At 39.9% G+C, this 21,812-nt stretch overlaps 1 protein-coding gene across 1 annotated transcript in view; it reads right to left on the reverse strand.

Moving 5' to 3' along the window:
* The window catches only part of ITGA9 (integrin subunit alpha 9), a 213,720-nt gene that overhangs the window by 158,335 nt on the left and 33,573 nt on the right, over positions 1-21,812 (reverse strand). The window contains exons 10-15 of the mRNA XM_056485059.1: positions 20,751-20,856; positions 19,253-19,347; positions 16,303-16,393; positions 15,740-15,785; positions 13,048-13,202; positions 4,385-4,545 (exon numbers count right to left, since the gene is read on the reverse strand). Of these exons, the coding sequence (XP_056341034.1) occupies positions 4,385-4,545; positions 13,048-13,202; positions 15,740-15,785; positions 16,303-16,393; positions 19,253-19,347; positions 20,751-20,856 (654 nt within the window). The remainder of the gene's footprint in view (positions 1-4,384; positions 4,546-13,047; positions 13,203-15,739; positions 15,786-16,302; positions 16,394-19,252; positions 19,348-20,750; positions 20,857-21,812) is intronic.

The raw sequence follows: 21,812 nt of genomic DNA on the forward strand, positions 1-21,812 counted from the left end.
AGCATATGATCAAAGTGACACCATCTCTACATCTCAGTACTATGAATCAAAAAGAAAAGACTTCAATACATGCAACCCCCTCAGATGAGATCAAACATCTATAGAGGGAGAAACAAACATGACCACAGACCTTGACTGACATAGGTGAGCATCAGAGATTGTTTGTGCGAGGTCAGCAGCCTAGAGTATCTTTAAAAGCAAGTGATGCATGGCAGACAAGGACCAGAAACATACCCATAAAAATGCAAATTTTTGGCTAGAGAACTCAGCAATGAATAAATGAGAATTGTGAAATTTCTGTTGAAAAGTCAAAGTTTTTTTCCAAACCTGTCTCTGTGAGCACTAGCTCTTCACTTACACACATATTATGCCAAGGCTGTTACTTCTCAGCCCCATCTTTCCCATAAGCTGTGTCTGGATCCAGTAAGAATTAATATTATTACTTACATGATACTACTTGCAACAACCAATAAAAAGATCTCTGGAAAATTTAATGCTGTGTCTAGTTCAATCATGTGCCAGCACTGCTGATGCTGTCTGCCACTATTGGAGCATCCACTCTGCTCACAGAAAACAGTGAGTGGTAGCAACACATAACCCAGCTGGCTTACAGTGGGGTATGAAAACAGATGGTGCTTCTTTAATAAATGCAGGAATTCTTACAGGGGCTTTCAACATGATCACCATTACACCTTTGTGATAAATCAAGGAAGATGTGTTCTGATCCTGCATGAATCTGTAGGCACAATGTGCTTTGGTATCTCTGTAAAATTCTCATCCTATACACTGATAAATCTATCCTTAATATTAGGAGAGCCCACATAACCAGGAAACAACCAGGGCAGTTATCAGAAAAGGAAATAATGTTTCCTCAGATCACAGCACCTCTTAAGCCCATTGCCCCAGTCTTCTGAACACCATCAAATGAGTGCAGTTACCATGAGATAATTCTACATTTCAGCTGCAGGCCCAGGTATTAAGAAGACACTTCAAAAGCCTCCAGATCCATTTGTTTTCTTAGTCTTCTCTGACTCTATTCCCTTCTGCAAACTCCGCTTCTTTTCCTCTTAGTACCACATTCTATTTTCCCACCATTCCTTACACCAAAAAAACCCAAATCCTTTTACAAAAGAAAGGGGGGAAAAAAAAGATAATCAGATTTAAATTTTGCATCCTTGTACTCCAGCAAAACTGACAGACAGTGTCACACAAGGTACTCATCTGCTTTTAATAGTTTTATCACCACTGAAGGAGAGGAGATCTTTAGTGGCAGCACCATCATCCCCAGAGAGCTGGAAGAAGAATAGTCAGCAATGAAGCAGCTCCTCAGAGACACAAGGGATCAGCTATGCATTGACATGAGAAAGCCTGGGCTGCTCCTGAACCTCTCAACTAACAGCAATGTGCTACTCAATGTATCAGTCAAACCTTCAAAAATTGTTTAAATTAAAACCATACAGCTTTTGGAGATGCCCCTGAGGTTTTGTCAGTATTGGCTTTATTTCCCATGTATACTAAAGAAAGCTTCTTAACTAGTAATCATCAAAAAGGTTCTACTGAGGATAGGCAAAACAAAAGTATAAAAGAGTCATAAAACCATATCACTCCTCTATGACTCTATGCCAACTACAAAACCAAATCTAATACATTTGAAGTCCCAAAGTCCCTTTCATTCTCTGCTCACAACCAGAAAACCATGTTTTCTCATGAGCTACCACAGCAACTTGAGATGTCATTTCATAGCCTGCCCTGTACAAGATCCCAGCTACATGTATCCTATAAACCTTCTGAGATCCACTTAGTCACACAGATAAGAGGAAATACAAACCTTAATAGTCAAATTCAGTAGCAGCAATAAGAAAAGTAGCTACTATCCTGAAAGGGAACCACAAAGAGGAAGTGAGTCATGCTCAAATCATGGACACTTATCAATTGCAAAACAATTAAATGTCAGTTTATTTGTAGACTGCAACTCTTCTAGTGCTCAGTTTTGCTGGGGTTTCTTAAGACCAAATCTATAAAAAACTGCAGGCAGCTTGTAGAGATATATTTTTCCAATGGCTTTTCTCAGTCCTTCCATTTTGTGCCTCCAGCATACATGTTGATAAGACAATATCATCCAGTGAGGCCTGGAACAGGCTTTCATTTAAGTATCTTAACCCACAGAGCTCTGCTGTGCTCCATTTGGACTGGAGACCTTGTGCACCTAGCAGAGTTTGTCAAGTTAGCACACCTGAGGTCACACACAAGTTCAAAGAGCTTCTCTATCCTTCATTATAGGCAGCCCAGAACTGACATCCTTATGCTACATAGACTCCCTTGTGACCAGTGACACAAATAAACAATAACAAAGAGCATCTTTTAAAGATGCAACTATAAACAACTCAGTTTGCCATGCAGGAGAATTCATCAGACATACAGTAAATAAAAGGAAAAAGGGCAGCCTAAATGAAATATTTGCATATTTTAAGCCCACATAGTTTTAATCACCCATTCCATCACAAATATCTGCAATTAAGGAGAACTCCAGCTGGAGTTTGTGGAGGGTATTTTTTTGTTTGTTTGTTCTTCAGGGGGTTTGTTTTACTAGCTACTACTTAAGGATAGCAGTGACCATGACCCCATTTCCACTCCTTCAGGGTGTGCAGGGCTTTCTTTGATGCTTCTAATGTCTTGTAGTCTTGTGGATTACATCATCATTTTTCTGAAAAGCACTGGCATTATCTTCGTCCACTACTTTGCATCCTCCCTTACAAGATTTCTTGCTATTCTTCCAACAATGAAAAATAGCTGCTTACATAAAAAACCCATACCCTTGTTTGTTAACCAGCTATTTTGTTTAAGTTGTTGGTACTTTTAAACACGTTTAAATATTTCTCTTGCCTATAAAAATCCAATTTCCCAGGAATTTCCCAGAAGAACGGTTTTTATCTTTGCATCCCCAAAATTAGCTGGAAGTGTCACAATAATTTAAAGAGTTTCTTAGGCATATGTAGCTCTTTAATGAATTCTGTGTAGTATCCAAAAATGACAAGAGCTAGTGTGAAAGAAATCATTATTGGGTTAAGATAGGCACGTGGCTCCTTTTGATCCAAACTCAATAAATTGAAGTCTAACCAGATGTGTTCATTGGAGAAAGACCAGGATTAGTAAATTCAGTGATGCATTTTCTAAGTAAAGGTAATCTTATATGCCTAAATTTTCTTTAACAAGCTTTTCCACAGCAGAAAGCAATGGTGTTCCAGAAACAAAAAAATGTGGAAGATCTGTAGTTTCTTCACAGAGATCCACGCAATTTAATAGGACAGCATTTTGTCCTTGGTGCACTTATTTATTTTATTTTCTCTCAACAGCCATGCACAAAATGTCGATGGAGTCAAAGGATGACTTTCATCTCCCATTCCCACAGTTTTTAGGCACAAAAAAAGCTTCCTGGAGAAGTTTATACTTTGAGAAAATTCTGGATGTGCTGTATTCTCAAAACAAGACAGTGCCAAGTGTTATCCATCAAATTTAGGTCACACTCATCCATGGGAAGAAGTCCCTCAGTAAGGGCTGGTAATAAAAATTAGTGTTTGTAAGACTAATATGTGGTTTAGAAGATAAATGTCCTTCCTATGTAACTTTAAAATCCATTCTATACATTTTTAGCATAGAAGAAAATTGTTGTGCTTACTCTGAAAACAACAGCACCTGGGTGACATTTCTTCAACACCTGCCAAATGAGGATAACTACAGTCCTAGCAGGCTCTAGATGAAGAGATTGTCACAGGAAAAACAGACCCTGTCTATATCTCAGTCTGGAAAGCACTCTCTGTATCCCTAGGACCAAGAAGCATGTGAAATTAAGTTATCCCACTGCTGCTTTCAAGCCCAGATGAAATCCACAGGGCTCTTCAAATCCAAGAGTTCAATTACTTCACTCCAGGCCCCACATTATCCTGCCATTCCCATGCAGATTGTATCACCAGTCTTTTGTGTGGTCAGAGCTTAAACAAAACTACACACTAAACCTGTTGCTCCTAATAAAACAAGATGTTGTCTCCTTGCGAATAATACCTGTAGCAACAAACCAAGGAGACAGAGAGAAAGAGAGAGAGGGAGAGAGAGAGGGAGAAAGAGATGGAGAGAGAGAGAGAGAGCGAGGGAGAGAGGGAGAAAGAGAGACCTGCCTCATCAAACATTAAAAAATGTGTTTTCCTGGCACCAAGTCTTGAAGGTGCTCGAACTGACAAATCATGCCAAGCAAGAAGTTCTGAACTTCTACCTATCAGGAAATCAAACATCTGAACCCAAAGCAGCATCACTTTGATTGGTTGAATAACTTTCTAAAAAGAGTGCAACACAATAAAGCCAAAGTAAGGAAGGACATGAATGAACTGACCTTGACATATGCTAGGTAGTGCTCGCACTTTTCCTGCAGGAATGAGAGTTGTAACTTCTCTGTGATCTGCCCTGCTGCCTCTCCAGAAGTCACAAAATAAACTCTGGGTTGCTGGCTCTTTTCCTTCTTTGCCACATCAGCAGTCAAGTTATAATTCAAACCTGTTTTGAAAAGGAAGAAGAGGAAGAAGAAAACAAAGGATGTCAGTGAAAAATAGTTATTTTCCAGGCACCTATCAATGGATCCTGTTGCCTCCAGGGCATCTGTGCTTGAAGAAAGGTCAACCCTTGAGGGCCCTCAATCAATCACTGAGTTCCCTGTGGCTACAGAAAACCAGATCAAATTACAAACACACTCCTGTGTTTCGTGTCACTGTTATTCCCAGCCATCCTTTCCCATAGGAAATTATGTGTAATACATCTAAATACATATGCTTAAAACAAAAAAAAAACAAACCAAAAAAAAAAAAAAAAAGAAAAAAAAAAAGAAAAAGAAAAACAAAAACCCAAAAAAACAAGCAAACAAAAACCTACCAAAAAATCTAGATGATGTTTAAATGGTGCTCCCGACAGAAAAGGCAAAAAAACAACACAAACAACAGCAGAAACCTCGAACTCTGTTTTCCTACTAAAAAAGAACACAAACCATGCAAATGTCAACCAGGACATGGCACTTCCTGACAATTGTTTTCTTTGATTTTTTTTGTCATCTTAGCAATGAATCTTAGTACTCATACCATATACTTCCCCCCTCTTACAACTTTGTTGCTTCCAAAATGCAGCCTGGGGCAGTGGGGGGCTGGGGAGATAACTGGCCAAACTTGTCACTGCTGGTGATGTAAGTTGTTCCTGCTCACTGCAGTAGGAGATTGTAAAGCAAGTTTTCACTAGCAAATTAACTCTTTAAGTAATGCCTTCAAACATTTGTCCAGCAGCTTAAAGTGAGTTTTCTCTCTTTCTCCTGAGGATCTACTCACTCAACTTCACACAATGAAAATAAAACTCTGGAACGAATTTGATGAGCTCAGAAGAATGTCTCAATTCTTCTAATGACTACTCATTTTCCACAAATAAAGTTAAATGTCTAAAAGCTTTGATAATGGCTCCCCCTGAGAAATTTTTGCTCATATCTTCAAGATGGCTGCTACCCAGCCGACCAGGTGAACTATTCCAGCCAGTAAGTGACAGAAGGCATTTTATAATTGATTTCCATCCTAAATAGCAGATATATATATATATATACACATATATATACTTATGATGCAAGAGTCATCCCATGGGTCTGAAGTCATGCAGTGAGGAGTGAGAAGAGATTAAGATCAGGCCATGGTACCCCACAAGCTAAAAATTGTGAATCTCAGCTGGCTGTGCTCATGGATGAGTTGCACACTCTGAACCACTTGGAACATCCCTTCCTCACCCACTAAGATAATGACAAAGCACACAAACTGCAGGAGGCAAAAGCCTCATCAGGAACCAGCACATCTGTAAGTGCTTGCTAAACTACTAGCTGTAGTACTGATTTGCTGGGGGGTAAGTGGGAGGCACCACATGGAAAAAATGAAGAACTAACCAAATAATTACAAAAAGCCATTGGAAAATGAATGTGTTTCTTTGCTGTCTCTGCCAGTAATTATGAGGAGAAAATGATTCATGAATTTTGCTTGCAAAGAAAATTCTTAAGTAATGAAAGCATAAAAAAAAAGTGCTAGTAAATGAGAACATATAGGACATTCACTCTGTTCTCTTTCAAAATGCTTTTTTTTTTTTCCCCAGTACTTCCCACCTTGGTCAAACCCTCTCTCATAGTGTTGTCCCTAGGTCTAAGAAGGGAGGAATCCACACTGTTCCATACACTGAAAAACACATCCCTGCAGCATATTTACTTCTGAGGCATTCTGAGTGTGGCACTGATTCATGCCTGCCTCCAAACAGACTGGAAAAATGAGAGACACCAGACACCGAACCATAGCTGCATAGAGGTTAGAAGATGAGAATCTCCTTTGGAAAAGCTTTTGATTAGGCATGTTTCTTCAGTCCTAGGAACCTGTTTAAACAGTGAAAATATCAAACAACCTATTATCCTACACTAAATCTTGCCAGTCCTTCATGCAACAGTATTAGGGACATGAGAACATGGATCAATACACATGCTATGTACATCTGAAATAAAGAGTACAGGAGAAGATTTGGAGCAATTTTTAACATATCTATGTGCTTAACTCTAGTCAAATGAGTTACATCTCACATTGGCACTATTACTATTGTTATTACTGTAGAAGAAATTATCTAGACTGTTGTCAGAGACTAAAATAGCTCATGCCTCAAACACTGATATAAAATTTTGCTTATTATAGCAAAACTGTGTAGAGGAGCCATTGAAGCCCATCCCTCCCTAAAGATGCTTTTCAGGATGACCATCATGACCAAGAAGACCAGCTGGAGAGGATCAACAGAACATCACTGGGATGGGATCCACAGATGGTGATATTTTCAAGCTGTCTGTCACTCTCTGTTCCCCCACCTATTTTCTATTTCTTTCTTTGTTTTCCTCTCTGTCATATTTACAATCAAATCAAATCCATACTATTGACTTTGGCATATGGTTTGCACCATTAATTTGGGCAGGGGCATTTCTAATAGCATTAATAACTGGATCTGGATATTTAATCAGCATAGCCAGCAGGATTAACATTCTCTGATCCAAAGTGCCTTTCACAATAGTATTGTCTCCTCTCACAAAACTATTTCATATACTTCCTTCTGTAGTAAATCTTAGAAATCTAAACACTACTTCTTGTAAGGAGCTTGAGGATTGTTAGGATTCCTGCTGTAGGAACTCTTAGCACTTGGACCAACTTCCTTTGAGGGGTTGTGGAGCCGTGGTTTTTCTGCAGGCTCAGAAATTTGAATGCATCTTTCTCTGAGGGAATTGTGGAAATTGTGGTAAGTGGATTTGGGAGTTTAGTTCCCTTGTCTACGTGGGGTTTTGTGCAGAGCCAAAAGCTACTGATTGGTGGGGACTGATGCCCCTGCACTTTTTGTGTGTTTTGTTTTGGAAGCCAGAATTGGTGGGTTCCAGCCCTTGAAGCCAATTCTGCAGCTCCCATCTTGTGTGGAATGCCCTCCCACCAGTTTCTGTGGTTTGTTGTGGAGAACTAGAACTCAAAGGTTCTAACCCTGGGGCCAATCCTGCAGCTGCTGCCTTGTGGGAATGTTCTTGTCCCTATGCAGGCTTAGGTAATTACCATGCAGCTTCCTCTGTGGGGGTTGTAGAAAAACTTTAGGGGAAAATGTTCTGTTGTCCTTCCTTAGCTAATTTATTAGTCACCTCTTTAGTCCTGGGGTGGACATAATGAGAGGGAAAAAAAAAAATTGGGATAGGGAGCAATTGGTTACTGAAAAGGTAATGGGTTATTAAAAAAGGGTTTTAGGCAGTGGCATTGCTTGCTGCCAAATTTGATCATGGCAAAAAAGAAAATAACTTGAATAAAAGCAGTGAACTCATAAGGCTGACAGCTCCCAGGTGAAAAGCAGAAGCCTACCAAAACCGAGAAAAAAAAAAAAAAGCAACTCAAATGCCAAAACCACTTCCTAATTCACAGATTGCAATTAAAGCAGTTTCACTCCCACCACTGAATGTGAAATCAGTTGGAGGAGACCTCACTGAAAAACTGTGGGAAACAAGAGAAGTGTTGCAACAAGCACTTCATAGAATAAAAGCTAAAACTTCACCTAAAACAGTCAATGCAATTAGCAACTTGTTTCATTCTGGCATATTTTTCCAGTGAAGTTTATTTATTTTTTTTTTTCTAGGAATGTCAAACATCCCTATATTGAAAATAAGGAAAACAATTTGGGAGCAGAGAAACTGCAAGCAGCACATTCAGTTCCCTTTTATAGGAATCTACCAACACATGAGATGGAGCTGCATGAAAACTAATGAAATTTAAATGTGTCACCGTAATTGTTTGCATTTTCAGTTTGTGAATGCTTGTAATTTGTTTGTGTTTTCATTTCAAGTGGCTTGCTGGGAGATCAAATATTAGCTAAAGTAAACTCTACATGAGTTTGACTTTTGTCTGACTTGTTCTGTTTTTACTGAAAATTGGTGTGGCAAAAGATCTAATGAATCTATAATTTGCCTCAACCAATTTTATCCTGAGAGTTCTATAAATATTTATACATATTTGAAATCATACAAATATGTACTCACCTCCCCAGTTATGCCTCAGAGAGCTTTAAAATTATTAGTATTTGGCTAAATTTTTCAAATTTACTAATTAGAGAATGAAATAATCTTAACAAAATACAGCCATCACTTAAGAAATGATGCTCCCTAAACCTGGAGGGATAGCCATGGACTGCAAAAGGGACATGAATAAAACACAGAAAGACCTTCTAGCAGCTCTCAAGCCAATGTATGTTAAATTTCCTGCCCTGTGTCCAAAGAGAGTATTTTAACTTTGCCTCACTTCTTCTATTTATACTAATCAGTGGAGTGACTGTAGCCCATTCTGCAACACACATGCTTCTCAGTGTGGGTGCAGAATGTGATGAGGGTAATTTACTCACTGAAATTCAAAAGAAAAAAAAACTACTTGGGATAATACAACTAAGTTTGAAAGGGAATTAATTTCATTTCTAATCCCACCAATAATAAATCCACAGTTTTTATATTGTGTCAAGATTAAATAACAACTGTCTCCTGGAAAACAGAGCACAGCTCTGATGTAAAAAATACAAGAACATTTTGTATGAAATTGTTTTGTGTGGTGATTTTGCATCATAAAAACTGGTTTTCATAATATATAGAATTATCTGGTGGACTAAGAATATTGCATATAAAATTCTTTCAGCTACACGTGAATGCAGTCAAGAAGAAAACACTCATCCTCAACAAATCCATTCATTTTTATTCCAAGGTGCAAAGTTAATCAATTGTACTACAAGAGCTGGGAATCCTCTAGAAACTTGGCTGGCTGATACATGTTAATACATGTATCTGTATTATATGTTATTATGTATTACATGTGTGTTAATACATGCATCTGTTGAGGATACTCCTCTAAAGAATTTTAAAATGAAGACTCGCTCTATAATTCTATAACTGATTTCAAAACATATTGAACCAACATCTAAGAGATACAACATTGTATCTCAAATCCCTCACACCCACTGCCCTTTAAAAAACACAGATACCTTGGATTCACAGGGTGGGGGCACTGACTAATGAGACTTGGGTTGAGGATTATTGTGTTCTGTATGATTACTCATGCTATTGCTTCTGCTGTTTCTGTCTTTTCTCCTATTATCTTTCTTCATCTTCTTCATGGACAACCCATAAATTGAAGAAGATTGCTAGGAAAGAGACATTTATTATTATGTTTGAGTCACAGGGTGGATGTCAGACTGGACTAGTTCATGCCTCAAACACTGATATAAAATTTTGCTCATTATAGCAGAACTGTATAGAGGAGCCAGAGAAGCCCACCCTTCCCTAAAAATGATTTTCAGGGGGACCATCACCACCAAGAAGATCAACTGGAGGAGATCAACAGAACATTGTAGGATCTACAGAAAGTGGCATTTTCTTTACTGTGTCTGTCACCTCTCTCTCTGTTCCTCCTGCCTATTTTCTATTTCTTTTTTTCTCTCTCTCATATTTACCATCCAATAAAATCCATACTATTGGCTTTGGCATATGGTCTCATTTGCACCTTAATTTAGGCAGAGGCATTTCTAATAACTTTAATAACTGGAAACTCAACAACTGTGACCACAAGTTTACTTCCATTTTCCCTCAGGGATGAATGCAGAGGCAGCACTTGATGCACAGATGCCAGCAGCCTCATTCTTGTCCTGGTCACACAGAAGTACACAGCCTGACCAGGGTGAAACCTTTTCATCCAAGGTAAGTAAGCCCTTCCTTTAATCTCTGCCTTTGCTGGTGATCCAGAGACCCCAAGGGAGACAAAGCAATGGCCCCACAGGTGAGGGGAGAACAATCTAAGTGAGATTCTGAGATGACAGAGTGCAAACTTGAAATGCTGTGCATCTCATATGTCCAAGACATTCTGGAGGCTGTCAGGAGGCACACCACCAGGTGTTCAGCTCTCCAGCAAGCACTGGGGCAGAGAGAAGGGTCAGACAGAGCGTGGCACAAAGTGCAGAGCACATGTTTCACTTGGCCTTTGTTCAGAAAAAAACATTTCAGCAACTTCTGAAAACTACAGTCTGCAAGAAACAACTTAATGGAAATTGTGCTGTCATTTGCAGTATTCATAAAAACAGATCCTCAGATAGCTGTTTCATGACCAGTAGTATTGCAAATACCACTGGAAGGAGAGGAAAAAAAAGGTAGGTAATATTTACATGCAAGTGTGAGACAGGACTAAATGAAGATGACTTTTCTTCCCATTCTTGTTAACAAAATAACCACACATTCAAATAAGTATTGAAGACACTCATTTGCCACAAGAGAATGCTGAGTGCATGTTCAGCTTGATTGTCTGAACACTATGTAGTAGATGGCCAATTTTAGGTGCCCAAAAGCAGGAGAAATGCTCAACTTCACACCAGCAAGCAGCAATCTTGAGAACCCATGCTGACAAACCCTAGGGGAGTGCCACTCTAGATGAGCACTGTGTTCTTGCAGTCTGATTTAACAAAATACACTCAGATATCTGATCATGAGACAATCCCATCACTTTTAGCCACAAAATTCTGGCATAGCATTTTAACCCCTCCATAAGCCTTTCAAAGTCTGAACTGCCTAAGAATGCATTAACAGGAATATTCTAGGGTTTTTCCCTCTATCTTTAACCATGCAGGAAAAGAACCACTACAATATTTCCATTAACTGTTCCATCATTTGTTAATTGATACTCTTCAACTGCAACATAATTCAAATGGCCTGACTGCTAGAGTATTAACTAAAAGCTTGAGATATTTTAGCCAAATCATATCCTGAGGGGTTTTATACAGTCAGATAATTCTGGCTGTAACATTATCAAGAAAAATCATGTTGTTAGAAGCATTGTATGAAAGTGCAATAGTTGAAGTTTATAATAACCTACTTAATAATTTAAAAGTTCCTTGTAACACAATAGATGTTGGTCATCAAAGAAGATGCATATGTGCTTTTACCCAGTAAATCATGGGAAGTACAGTTTGAATGACAACACAGGGGAATTCAACCAGCTCTTACAAGACATGATGAACAGGAAGACAGGTCTTTTGTAAACAAGGGAAACAAATATTTAGATCGGGAAAAAGGTAGTTTACTTCTTAGCCACAGGTCCAAAGATATGAAATTAAAGCAAAGGAAATATTTTAAATAGTACCCCAGGAATGTAAGAACACCTAGATAGTCAGAAAATCTACTTGTAATTTTTCAGAGAGGAATTAACACCTCAGGAGCCCTCAGAAATGCGTTTTCTTAATGACAGAGTAGTGGGTATTAGAAAAAATATTTTATCAAAGCATGTATTTGTCCACTCAAGTCATCCTTTACAGGGAAGGAAAAAATTAGCATTTAGAGGAAGCAAAAATCAAAATTGAAGTCTCAGCCACACCAATATGCTAGAATACAGAGGAATCTTAAATATAGTAACTCCATTGTTTTTAGCTGTTCAGATGACAGTGACTAGCTGCTTGTAGGTCTCACTTCATGTCAATGCAAGGAGTAGCAAGAAGCCTTTTCCTTTTCTGCCTTAATTAAAAACAGAACACTGCAGCAGGCTCAGGTGAGGATACACAGATACAACTCATCCTTCTTAACTAGCTGCTCAGAGAGTTTAGGGCACAGAGCAGGAATACACAGCACTTCCCCAGCTCCTCACCAGACTCACTGTCAAGACACAGCATGCTGTGAGGCTGAGGCATCTTCCCTGAACAGCACAGTCCAAGCCCTCTGCCTTTCTTAAAGCATGGCATAAGTGAAACATCATGAAAAACATTAACCCAAACCTTAAACACTTAGAAATGTTGTATCTGTCCCATACCACATCATAAAAGATATTTGTAAGCATTGGGATGTAAAAGACATAAATAGTATTTTAATAGACCCAAGATGTAAAGGCTAGAACAATTATATGTTACACAATTCCATTCACCTGAGAAACTCTAAGTGTTTTACAGAGACTAACCAATATCTTCCAGAAGATATTCTTGCAATCAGTAAAATACTGGACTATTGATAATTGTTTTACAAACATGTAAACTGATGGCCAGAAAAGGATTTTCTCATGTCTGTTTGAAGAGCTCCTTGCAGACTTTCAAACATTGTTAATCAAGAGCAAAGCATACCTCTTCTCTAATAACATTAACAGAGGATATGGACACAGATATGTATTATCAAAAGGTAGACAGGGAATATGAACTCAGAAGGTTGTGGTCTCTGTTCTTGTAGTAAACCCAAGCAGACATTTCCCTCATTTCCCTCAGGAAGAATCTTGCCTCACTATTATATCAGCCTCATCAGAAGGTAAAAACATGCCCAAGACAGTTCTCAAGCCTTCAGATTTCTGGGATTGTATGGCCCATGTTCATCTTGAAACTACCAATTTCACACAAAAGCTCTGTCACTAAGCACAAAGAGAGACCCCACCTCTGTGTCAGCCTGTTACTGTGCTCCTGTCTGGGGCTGGCACAGGTCCTTACCTATTTCTCCAGGAACATGCTTGCCACTGAAACGAAAGCATGCTGTGACATTGAGGCAGTTCACTGGCTGCAAACCATCATGGCACTGAGGAGCTGTGATGTTGATAGAAATGGGCAGGAAAATGGTGACATCCATGGTAATGACAGGCCTGGATCTGGGGATCAACAGAGAAGCAGAATTGAGTGACCATTCAAAGGGAAATTCTCCACGAAAGGAAAAGAAATCAAATTTAGTAAACTGCACAATTTCAAGCAGATAGGAAAAATAAGAGAGAACATTTGAATTGTAAAATAAACTAACATTCTACCTAGCTGGCAAGAGCTACTAGCATTTAAGTGAAAGTGGTAATGTCAGCTTGAAGTTTAGTGCTCAGATACAGACTACAGGCAGGCAGGTGAGGAAACTGATAATATGTAATTATAATAATCATCTCCAGAAAAGGGTGCATAAAGCCTTCCTGAATAACTGAAGAGGACAACAAAATTACTAGAACAGCAAACAAGAACAAGAAGTTCATGCAAATGAGACTGGCTGCTAACCATCTTGGATGAACAGGGACAGGCAGGGAGAGACTGTGGGTTTCCACATAATGGTTTACAGACAAATTTGTGACCTCAAAGTCAAGGAGAGAGCACAGAGGTCCTCCACAGGAGATGAATTCATAGAAAATTTTTCTGAGAGTATGAGAGGGACAGACACCACATCCATGTTTTGTGGAGGATTAAATGTTTGGCTAATTCCTTCCTGGCAAGTGACAAGGATTGAATACTTTTATTATGCTGCTGAACTGTGCTTCAGGAATTTTCCAGGGCATTGTGAATAAAAGCTTTCTATTCTTGCAATTCCAGCACCAGGTCACTGCTACCAGTACCCCTGGCTGAGGGAGGCTTCAGCCAGAATCTCAGAGCAAGCTGAGTGCCTTAAGGCTCAGGTGCTTGCTAAGGAAATTTCCCTGTCTCACCATGCAGGAGGCACTCAGGCAGTCATGCTCCCACCACCTGAGATTTAACTGCTGGCACCAAAGCTCATTTGCATGTGTGGCTCCAGTGAGCTGACAGGTGCCCCCCTGACTCCCTGCACACACCACATGGTCAGACAATATTTCCCACAGTTTTGTAAAGCCTTTTCCTCATAGTGCAGTAACAATGGAACAGCTCAAGGTGGTGCCTCCAAGGACCCTGTGGGCTTTTATACCCTCAAAGTCCAAGCACACAAAAGTCTCTGCTCTGCCCCCTAAGGCTCCTGCTGTGTCTCTGTGTCCCTGAGTGTCCTCTTGCTCTGGGCTCCTGCCACAGAGCTCAATCTGCAGGTCACACACCAAGCTACCTGCACTGAAACTCAACAGTTTCCTTTTCCACACAACACAGAAGCCCCAGCACCTTGATTGGGAAAAGCAATCCTGAAACTCAGGCACTACTGAGCCATCTCCAGTGCAGGACTTCAGCCCAAAAATTATGGGTGTTATCCTTCCTGCTTTCAATGCTGTACATGTTCAAAATGAACACATTCTTCCAAAATCAACTACAGTAATAAAAAAAAAAATGTGCAGCGACTAGAAAATTCATTCTGAGGTAGTCCCAGCAGCCATGCAAGGCCAGAGCATGTAAACCACTTCAGGACTCTCACTCCACAAGCCACTTAAATTTAGAGGTAGGGGAGAGGGAGAAAAGAGCAGGAATTGTGGTTATGCCTAATTTATATGAACTGGAACAAGATTCACATCAATCTCTGATACAGCCACTCAGACTCTTGTACCACAGCCTGAAATAACAATGCAAGTTCCCATTTTCAGATGGAGGATAAAAATAAATGCTAGCCTTAGAAATATATACAGTAGCAGGAAAGGAGGAGGAAAAAAGTCAGTGTCCCAGGATCATTTCACACCTTCACTCTTTCTGAATGCTTAAGGAAACATAAAAGAGTAAATGTTATAACTGATCTAGAAAAATATTTCTCCTTCAAAAAAGTATTTCTCCAGCTACGATGCACTGTGCAATTTTTCCTTAATGTTATGCCATTTGCTTATTCACTGGGGAAAAGCCCAGTGCATCTGTTGAAGGGCCATACACACACATGATCAACAGATCAATGCATCTGTCCCTAGTGGAGAAAGGCTTCCACCAAAGGTGTAAAATACCACTTGGCAAAGCATCTGTTGGTTTTGGTTAAAGGACTTCACAAAAGTGGGAAGGGTGAGGGAGAAAAAGTTTATCTCTTTTATCCTAATAGCAAGAGGGACACACTTTAAATTGGCAGTAACAGCAATTAATCAAGCTGCTTACAAATGCACTAATGCATTAATGCACTCATTTCCTCTGAAATGCACAAGCATAACTGAACACATGAACAGAGGTCATCATGCTGTCGTGATGTATGTGGTTAAATCACAGTAAGCCTTTCAATTTGTCTTCCCCTCTTTCCAAGTAACATCAATGTAGGTGAAAAATCCAGTTTTCTTTCTAGTAGCTTCCTAGCCATGAGACTGCAAATTCCCATCTATTCTATTTAAATTATCCTATTCCCACTATTCTATTTAAATTAGACTGCATTCTTTGACACTATTCATGTCTAAGGTTTTGCTTCAAAAAGTAATCCAGCTTGCTTCTTCTGGCCACAATAAACTAGGGAGGAAAATGTAAGAAACATACAGAAAACAGAGGAAAACAACAGTGAATGAAAAAGACATCTCACCTCAGAAGTACCACATTGTCTGACAGGAAGGCTCCAACAGTCATATCTGAAATGTTTGCAACATTGAGGCAGTTACAAAGGAGGCATAAAATTTAGTTGTCTCAATTCTGTTGCTAAATCACAGAGAATGAATCCAAAGACAAGAATTTTCTGATTTAGCCAGTTTGTCCCTTTAAATGTCACTATGCCATAAGTCTTGCAACTGAAGGATTAGTTCTGTGATGTTCACTTCTGCTTCCTTGTTTGATTTTTAGTACTATTATATTGTTGTCTACTTTTTGGGTTATTTTAAGATTGCCATCCTGACAGAGCAGCTTCCCAGATATTTAAAACCTTGGCCAGATAGTGAACCCTCAATTATTGTAACTGTCCAAATACTTAAATTAGACAATCACCTAAAATTTTTATCAAGAGTTTTGAGTGGCAGAAGGGAAATGGAAAACGCAGCTCAGCTCCACTGACCAACTGCAATGGCAGGAACTAGCAGCCTGACAACAACCAAATCTGCTGTTTTCTCAGCCTGCAGCTGTGTTTTCCTGATGCTGTCAGAGTAGCCAACATACCTGGATAACCATTGCTATCCATATCAACTCCCCCTGAGATGGACTGGCCAAACATCCGCAGCTTTGGGTTTATTGTTTGCCCAGACAGCTTCTGCAGTAGAAAACACACAAGTGAAATTAGTCATTAACACAAAAAAAACCCTCTAAAATAAACCCTTACCAAAACAAAAAAATCCCCAAACATTCAAGCCTGATTTTCATGGCCACTGGGTCTTTCTCCACACTGCTGTCTGCACTTCCCCCACAGCCCTAACAGGAAGGCTGTCCACTGCCCTCTGCTCCCAGCTGGTAGGAGACCAGTGCTGACTTGCACTAAAAACCACACCTGCATTACAGGTCCTGCAGACCCAAGCAAAATGAGGAACACATCAAACAGATTTCTGCACGAGGAAAAAGTATAACTGCACCCAAGAGATTTTATTACCTTAATTTCTGCAAATAAAAGTTTTAAGAAGCATCTTACCAATATTAATGATTAACTAAAACAGAAAATCACACACAACCATTTCTTTTCACCAAGTTTGCCAGCTACCCAAAGTCAAAATTATTCTTATCTCACTTGGAAATTCTCATTTCCATGATCTATTACAGAATATTTTCTGCCAGTTTGGAAGCCGTATTTCTTTTCTGCCTCCCCAACACAAAGATTAACTAACTTCTAACATAGTTTCTTTCTTTTTTTAACTACTAACACAAAGCTTTCTCTAAATTATTTGCACTGTAAATGCCTTTTTCTGAGCAAATTAACATATCAAAACTTCTTTTTCTAGGAAGGAAATCAGAAGTCTTCCCAGCTTTCAATCATTCTGCTGGGGCCACCAATGCAAGACTTGAACTCAAATCAACTTCTGACAGCAGAATTTACAGACAGAGGAAACCATAAAGTAATTTTAAGTTTGTTGGAGGTGCTTCACTCTTTGTAACATGTGACCAACTTTTCCTGGTCCTCCCATGAAAGAATGTAATATTGGACAAAAGATCAGGCAGGAAATTTATGTAAAAAAGACAAGTTGAAGGTAAGCAAAATATCCTGACAGTTTAAAGGGAAAACAGTTCTCCTCTGGGTACAGATCTCTTTTTCTACTCATAGGCAGGTAAGTTTAAAGCAATTGGAAGTAACTTCATCCCCCATTACACTCTCATTTCATTTTTAGGGGTCCCAGTTAGGGTGGTAAATCCCACCTGCAAACACCTAAGAGACATGTGTGGGTGCATTCAGCCTACAAGACAGAAGAGTAACACTAGTTTTAAGTACCATAAATGAAAATAGCAGGACACAAAGCCAGGTCAGGAGCTTCTGCTAACAGCCTCCACTGAAGCTGCTGAAGGGACATCAGAGAACATGATGAAAGCAGGAGATGGGAGGAGGAAGGGCTAACAAAATGAAAAGGGTGAAAATATATACCCTGCTGGACCCTCCCCTCCCTCTCCAACTCTCACAGCTTATTTCAGAGAGGAATTCCACAGCATCAAGACGGATCAGGAATATAGTAATAAGATAGACAAAATGTTTTCCACCTCCAGGCTCAAATCCAGAGCAGAGAGGTAAAGAACTGAAGCTGCTCTGAAGTTTTGGTTGTACAGGACTTGCACCAGGCACTGGGAAATGGCACAGAGACAATGCCTGTAGTAAGAGGTGCTCCCTTGGCTGCCTCAGGACATGGGACAACAATAGGAATTTTTATCAAGGATTAAGGACCACATACTCTGCCACACTCTTGAGCTGGGTGCTTTCCCACTGACCAAATGGAGAGACATGAGCTGTATTTGCTGGCCTGGCTCCAATAGGGAGGGAGAGATCACAGACAGGATGCCTTCCTTCCCACCCTGCTAATCTGTCCTTCTTAATAATGTAAAATTTTCCCATGAATGACCAAAAGAATAAAAAAAAACCCACCCAAAGTAAAAAAAAAATAAATCTAACCAAGCCAAAAAACTAAACTTATAAAAAAAATCCAGTCCTTTTCAGCAAGAGCTGGAAAGCTCTGAGGTTTTCAGAGAAGAACCTCCCAACCAGTGGCTCTTGGCAATAATCAGGCAGAATCCTCCACAGGCCACACATTATGAATACTTCTAAAACATACTAAAGAGTCACTTAACTTCCTTTTTTCTCAAAAGCAGTGCAAGCCATTTACATGGTAAAGGAAGAAGGACTAAACTTTTATAGTCTGCTGAAAGAGTTGCCAGTATAACCACTGAACTCTTTAATTCTGTGTAAACTGATTTACTATGAAGGATCCCACCCAGCAACAAAACAAAACAACCAGAACTTCAAACACACAGAGGGAGGGAAGAGACAGCCTTACAGAACAATGAAATGTGCTAGACAGAGACTATGAGACACATGTTGGGCAGCAGGAGCATAAATTTCTTCTCTACTGCCTGGCTACAGCAGCTAAATTGCAGTGTCCTCTCTACACAAGATACCATAGCATATCCCTAACAAGGTTTTACTTCATAGTAAGTGGGTAAGGGGGTGGCATCTAAGAATGACAGATTGTCAGAGTGCAGGAAGGCCAGCAAGGTGGGTAAAGAGGCACAAAAAAAAATAGTAACTCTTCATTCTCACAGCATCTACTTTTACAGAAAGAAGGTGCAACCTCCCAACTTCCCACAGGCCTCTCCATAATTTGCATACTCAACCTTTCCAGGGTTTTCATTTCTTCTCTGCATTAGCACTATCTCTAAAAACTAACACTCAACTCTTAAGACTGCTTGCTTCAAGAAGATGTAGCTGACAGCTGTAACAGAAGACAGTAAAAAACATCTCCTGACTAACATAATTTTACCTTTCAGCATAGATACAGGCCAACTTTGGGAGAAGCCATCTTCAAACCAGGACTGAGAAAAGGATATACAGCTATGACAAGGTTACTTAAGTGTGATTTATTTCTGCAAATCCTGGGAAAGTGTCTTCCAGACAGGGATCATAAATAATAGTGTCACATACCATAGAGTACTGAGGTACAATACCACTGGCATCCCCATGGTAGATGTACACTGCTCCTATGTAGTTATCCTCCTTAGGTGCTCCAATGGCCACATCTGTAAAACAGTGCAGATTTCACAATCCATTCCATTAATCCAACTTTTCCCTAATTTCACGATGCAGCTATCCATAGGAAAACAGCTCCCCATGACAAAGATGATCATCAGCTTATATGAACCTGAGTAGAAGGAACCTGTTTGATTTAATTAAGAGCTCATGTTAAAATAAACTTTAAAAATACTCAAACACATATGAATTTGTACAAATATGTATGTTTCACAGAATCAGATGTTGTGCCTAATTAGAAACATGTTCTTTTATAAAAATCTGTTTATCAATCAGCAGCCATACTCAGAAAAGTGAATTAAGAATGTTTTCATAACCAAATCTCCAACCCATGAGAACACCAGCTTTGTGAATCAATACAAGACTGGTGAAATATTTACTGTAGCAGTACATTAAGGCTGGTTGCAAAACCCAAGGCTACACAAAGAGGCTGGGCATATTAAATGGATAGGCAAGAATTAAAACACGACCTTTGAGAGTGAATTTTCAAATTACAACGGTTCCAAGTTAACTGCAAACTCCTACAGGAAGCATGATCCCACATCCCATTCTCCTCTCCTACTTGGATCTAGTGGCTATGCTGTCTGCTAAAATTAAGATTTTCACAATTGCTTCATACCCACAGACTGACCCAGCTCTCTCTGCAGTCTCACCATCACCATGATTGACTATAAATATTACCAAGAACACACAAGCACATGTCCCAGTGCAGCGGAAGAGCATGTTCATGATTTGTGAGGGCAACCTGCAACAAGGCTGGGTTAGTCTTAATGGGATACTGTGACCTAAATGGCCTGGAAGAAATAAATCCAGGCACACACTAAGTTGGCCTTTGTTTAGAAGTCCTTAATCTGCACTTGTAGAAACCAGGGCAGAAAAGGAACATTAACTTTTTGTTTTCACCTACTGCTCTCACAGCATGGGGTCTCACACTGAGCATCCTGAGAGTGGAGCAGGGGGAGAACAAAGCAAAAGAGAGAAATAAATAGACTATGTGCTATCAGGAGTGAGAAGCTACTTCTGAATTACACTTCTTGATAAGAAATGAGATTATGCCAAGGAAACCAGAAAGGCTTGGACACATAGGGAAATGAGCAAGAAGAAAGAAGTCAGACACAGGTTTCTGTTTTGTTCAGGGTGAGGGTATTTAAAGCCTTTTATAAGCCACTCAGGGAAGAAGAAAATACAGCAGCAAGGAGAGCAAAGCAGTGGACAAAGCATCAAGGACAGTCAGCTAGAAAATGCTTTAGCACTCAAATCCACACAAGCAGATTTATCCCTAGGTCACACCCAGGAGCTAGCCAGTCTGGGTAAGCAATGCATGCCATGCAAGACTGACAGTCCCAGCGCTGCTGACAGTTCTGCAGAGCTGGCCACGCTGGCCTGCACTGACCTGGGAAGCCGTCGCCATCCATGTCCCCGAGGGCGGCCAGGCTCTCCCCGAAGTGCGCGTTGTAGGCGCCGTCCCCGCCCAGGGCGAGCTGCTCCTCCAGCACTCCCTGGCAGGCAAGGAATCAAACAGGGTCAGGGACAGGTGCAAGCCCTGCGTGAGCTGATCCTTCCTCTGGAAGGTGCCAATGTGCTGTGGGCATCAGCTGGGGCAGAGCTGCAGCCTGCCTCCTGCTCCCAGTGCAGTCAGATTACCTGGGCTCTAGAAATCACATTTGCTCGTGTTTAAACCTTCTGGATTTTAGTTTTAAAGGGGGAGGGGAAGACAAAGGAGTGCATGACTTAACATACTAAATTAACTGAACAGTAACTCAGAGGTGTCATTAAATGCAGTCACAGGGATTGGTGAATCATGGAGGTTTACAGATGCTCAAATGTAACAGCCCAGAGTTTGTTCTACTGGCAGATTACATCCAATGACCAAAATCCCCAATCCAAGTTTATTCAGCTAAACTCCAGCAAGCTAAGGAGCATTTTTCCCTAAGCAAAGAACATTTGAAAACATTTTTAGGTACAGGACAGAAAGATTAAAGCAAAGTCCTTCAAAAGCCTTCTTAAATTAAGAATAAGGAAATTTATTTAATGAAATAAAGAAACTGAGAAAAGTTGAAAATTAAGTAGCTTTGAATTACTATGCTGTGAGAAGCCTTATATGGCACTGGTATTTCTTGCCCACCCACCTTCTGGTCAGATATGTATGTTTTATTTTCTTACAGCCTTCCCTTCAGGGGAAAGGAACATTTCCACAAGAAAAAAAAAAATTAATTACACAGTCTAAGTCTGTACCCCCCTCAGGGCTGTTTTGGTTTTGCTTCCTTTGTGAATGAGAATAAGCTACCCTCTGGAAAATGTACTAAAATCTTTTACTTAGCTGCAAGGAGTTGCTGACTTTAAGAAAATCCCACATAATGAAATTGAAGCACAACAGAGAGAAGACAGGCAGGCCTGTATGTGTGACTCAATTCTTTGCAGTTCTCAGAGGAAAGGGCAAAATAAAAGCATTTTA

This window comes from Oenanthe melanoleuca, chromosome 2 (assembly GCF_029582105.1).
Source record: "Oenanthe melanoleuca isolate GR-GAL-2019-014 chromosome 2, OMel1.0, whole genome shotgun sequence".
NCBI classification, from domain to species: Eukaryota; Metazoa; Chordata; class Aves; order Passeriformes; family Muscicapidae; genus Oenanthe; species Oenanthe melanoleuca.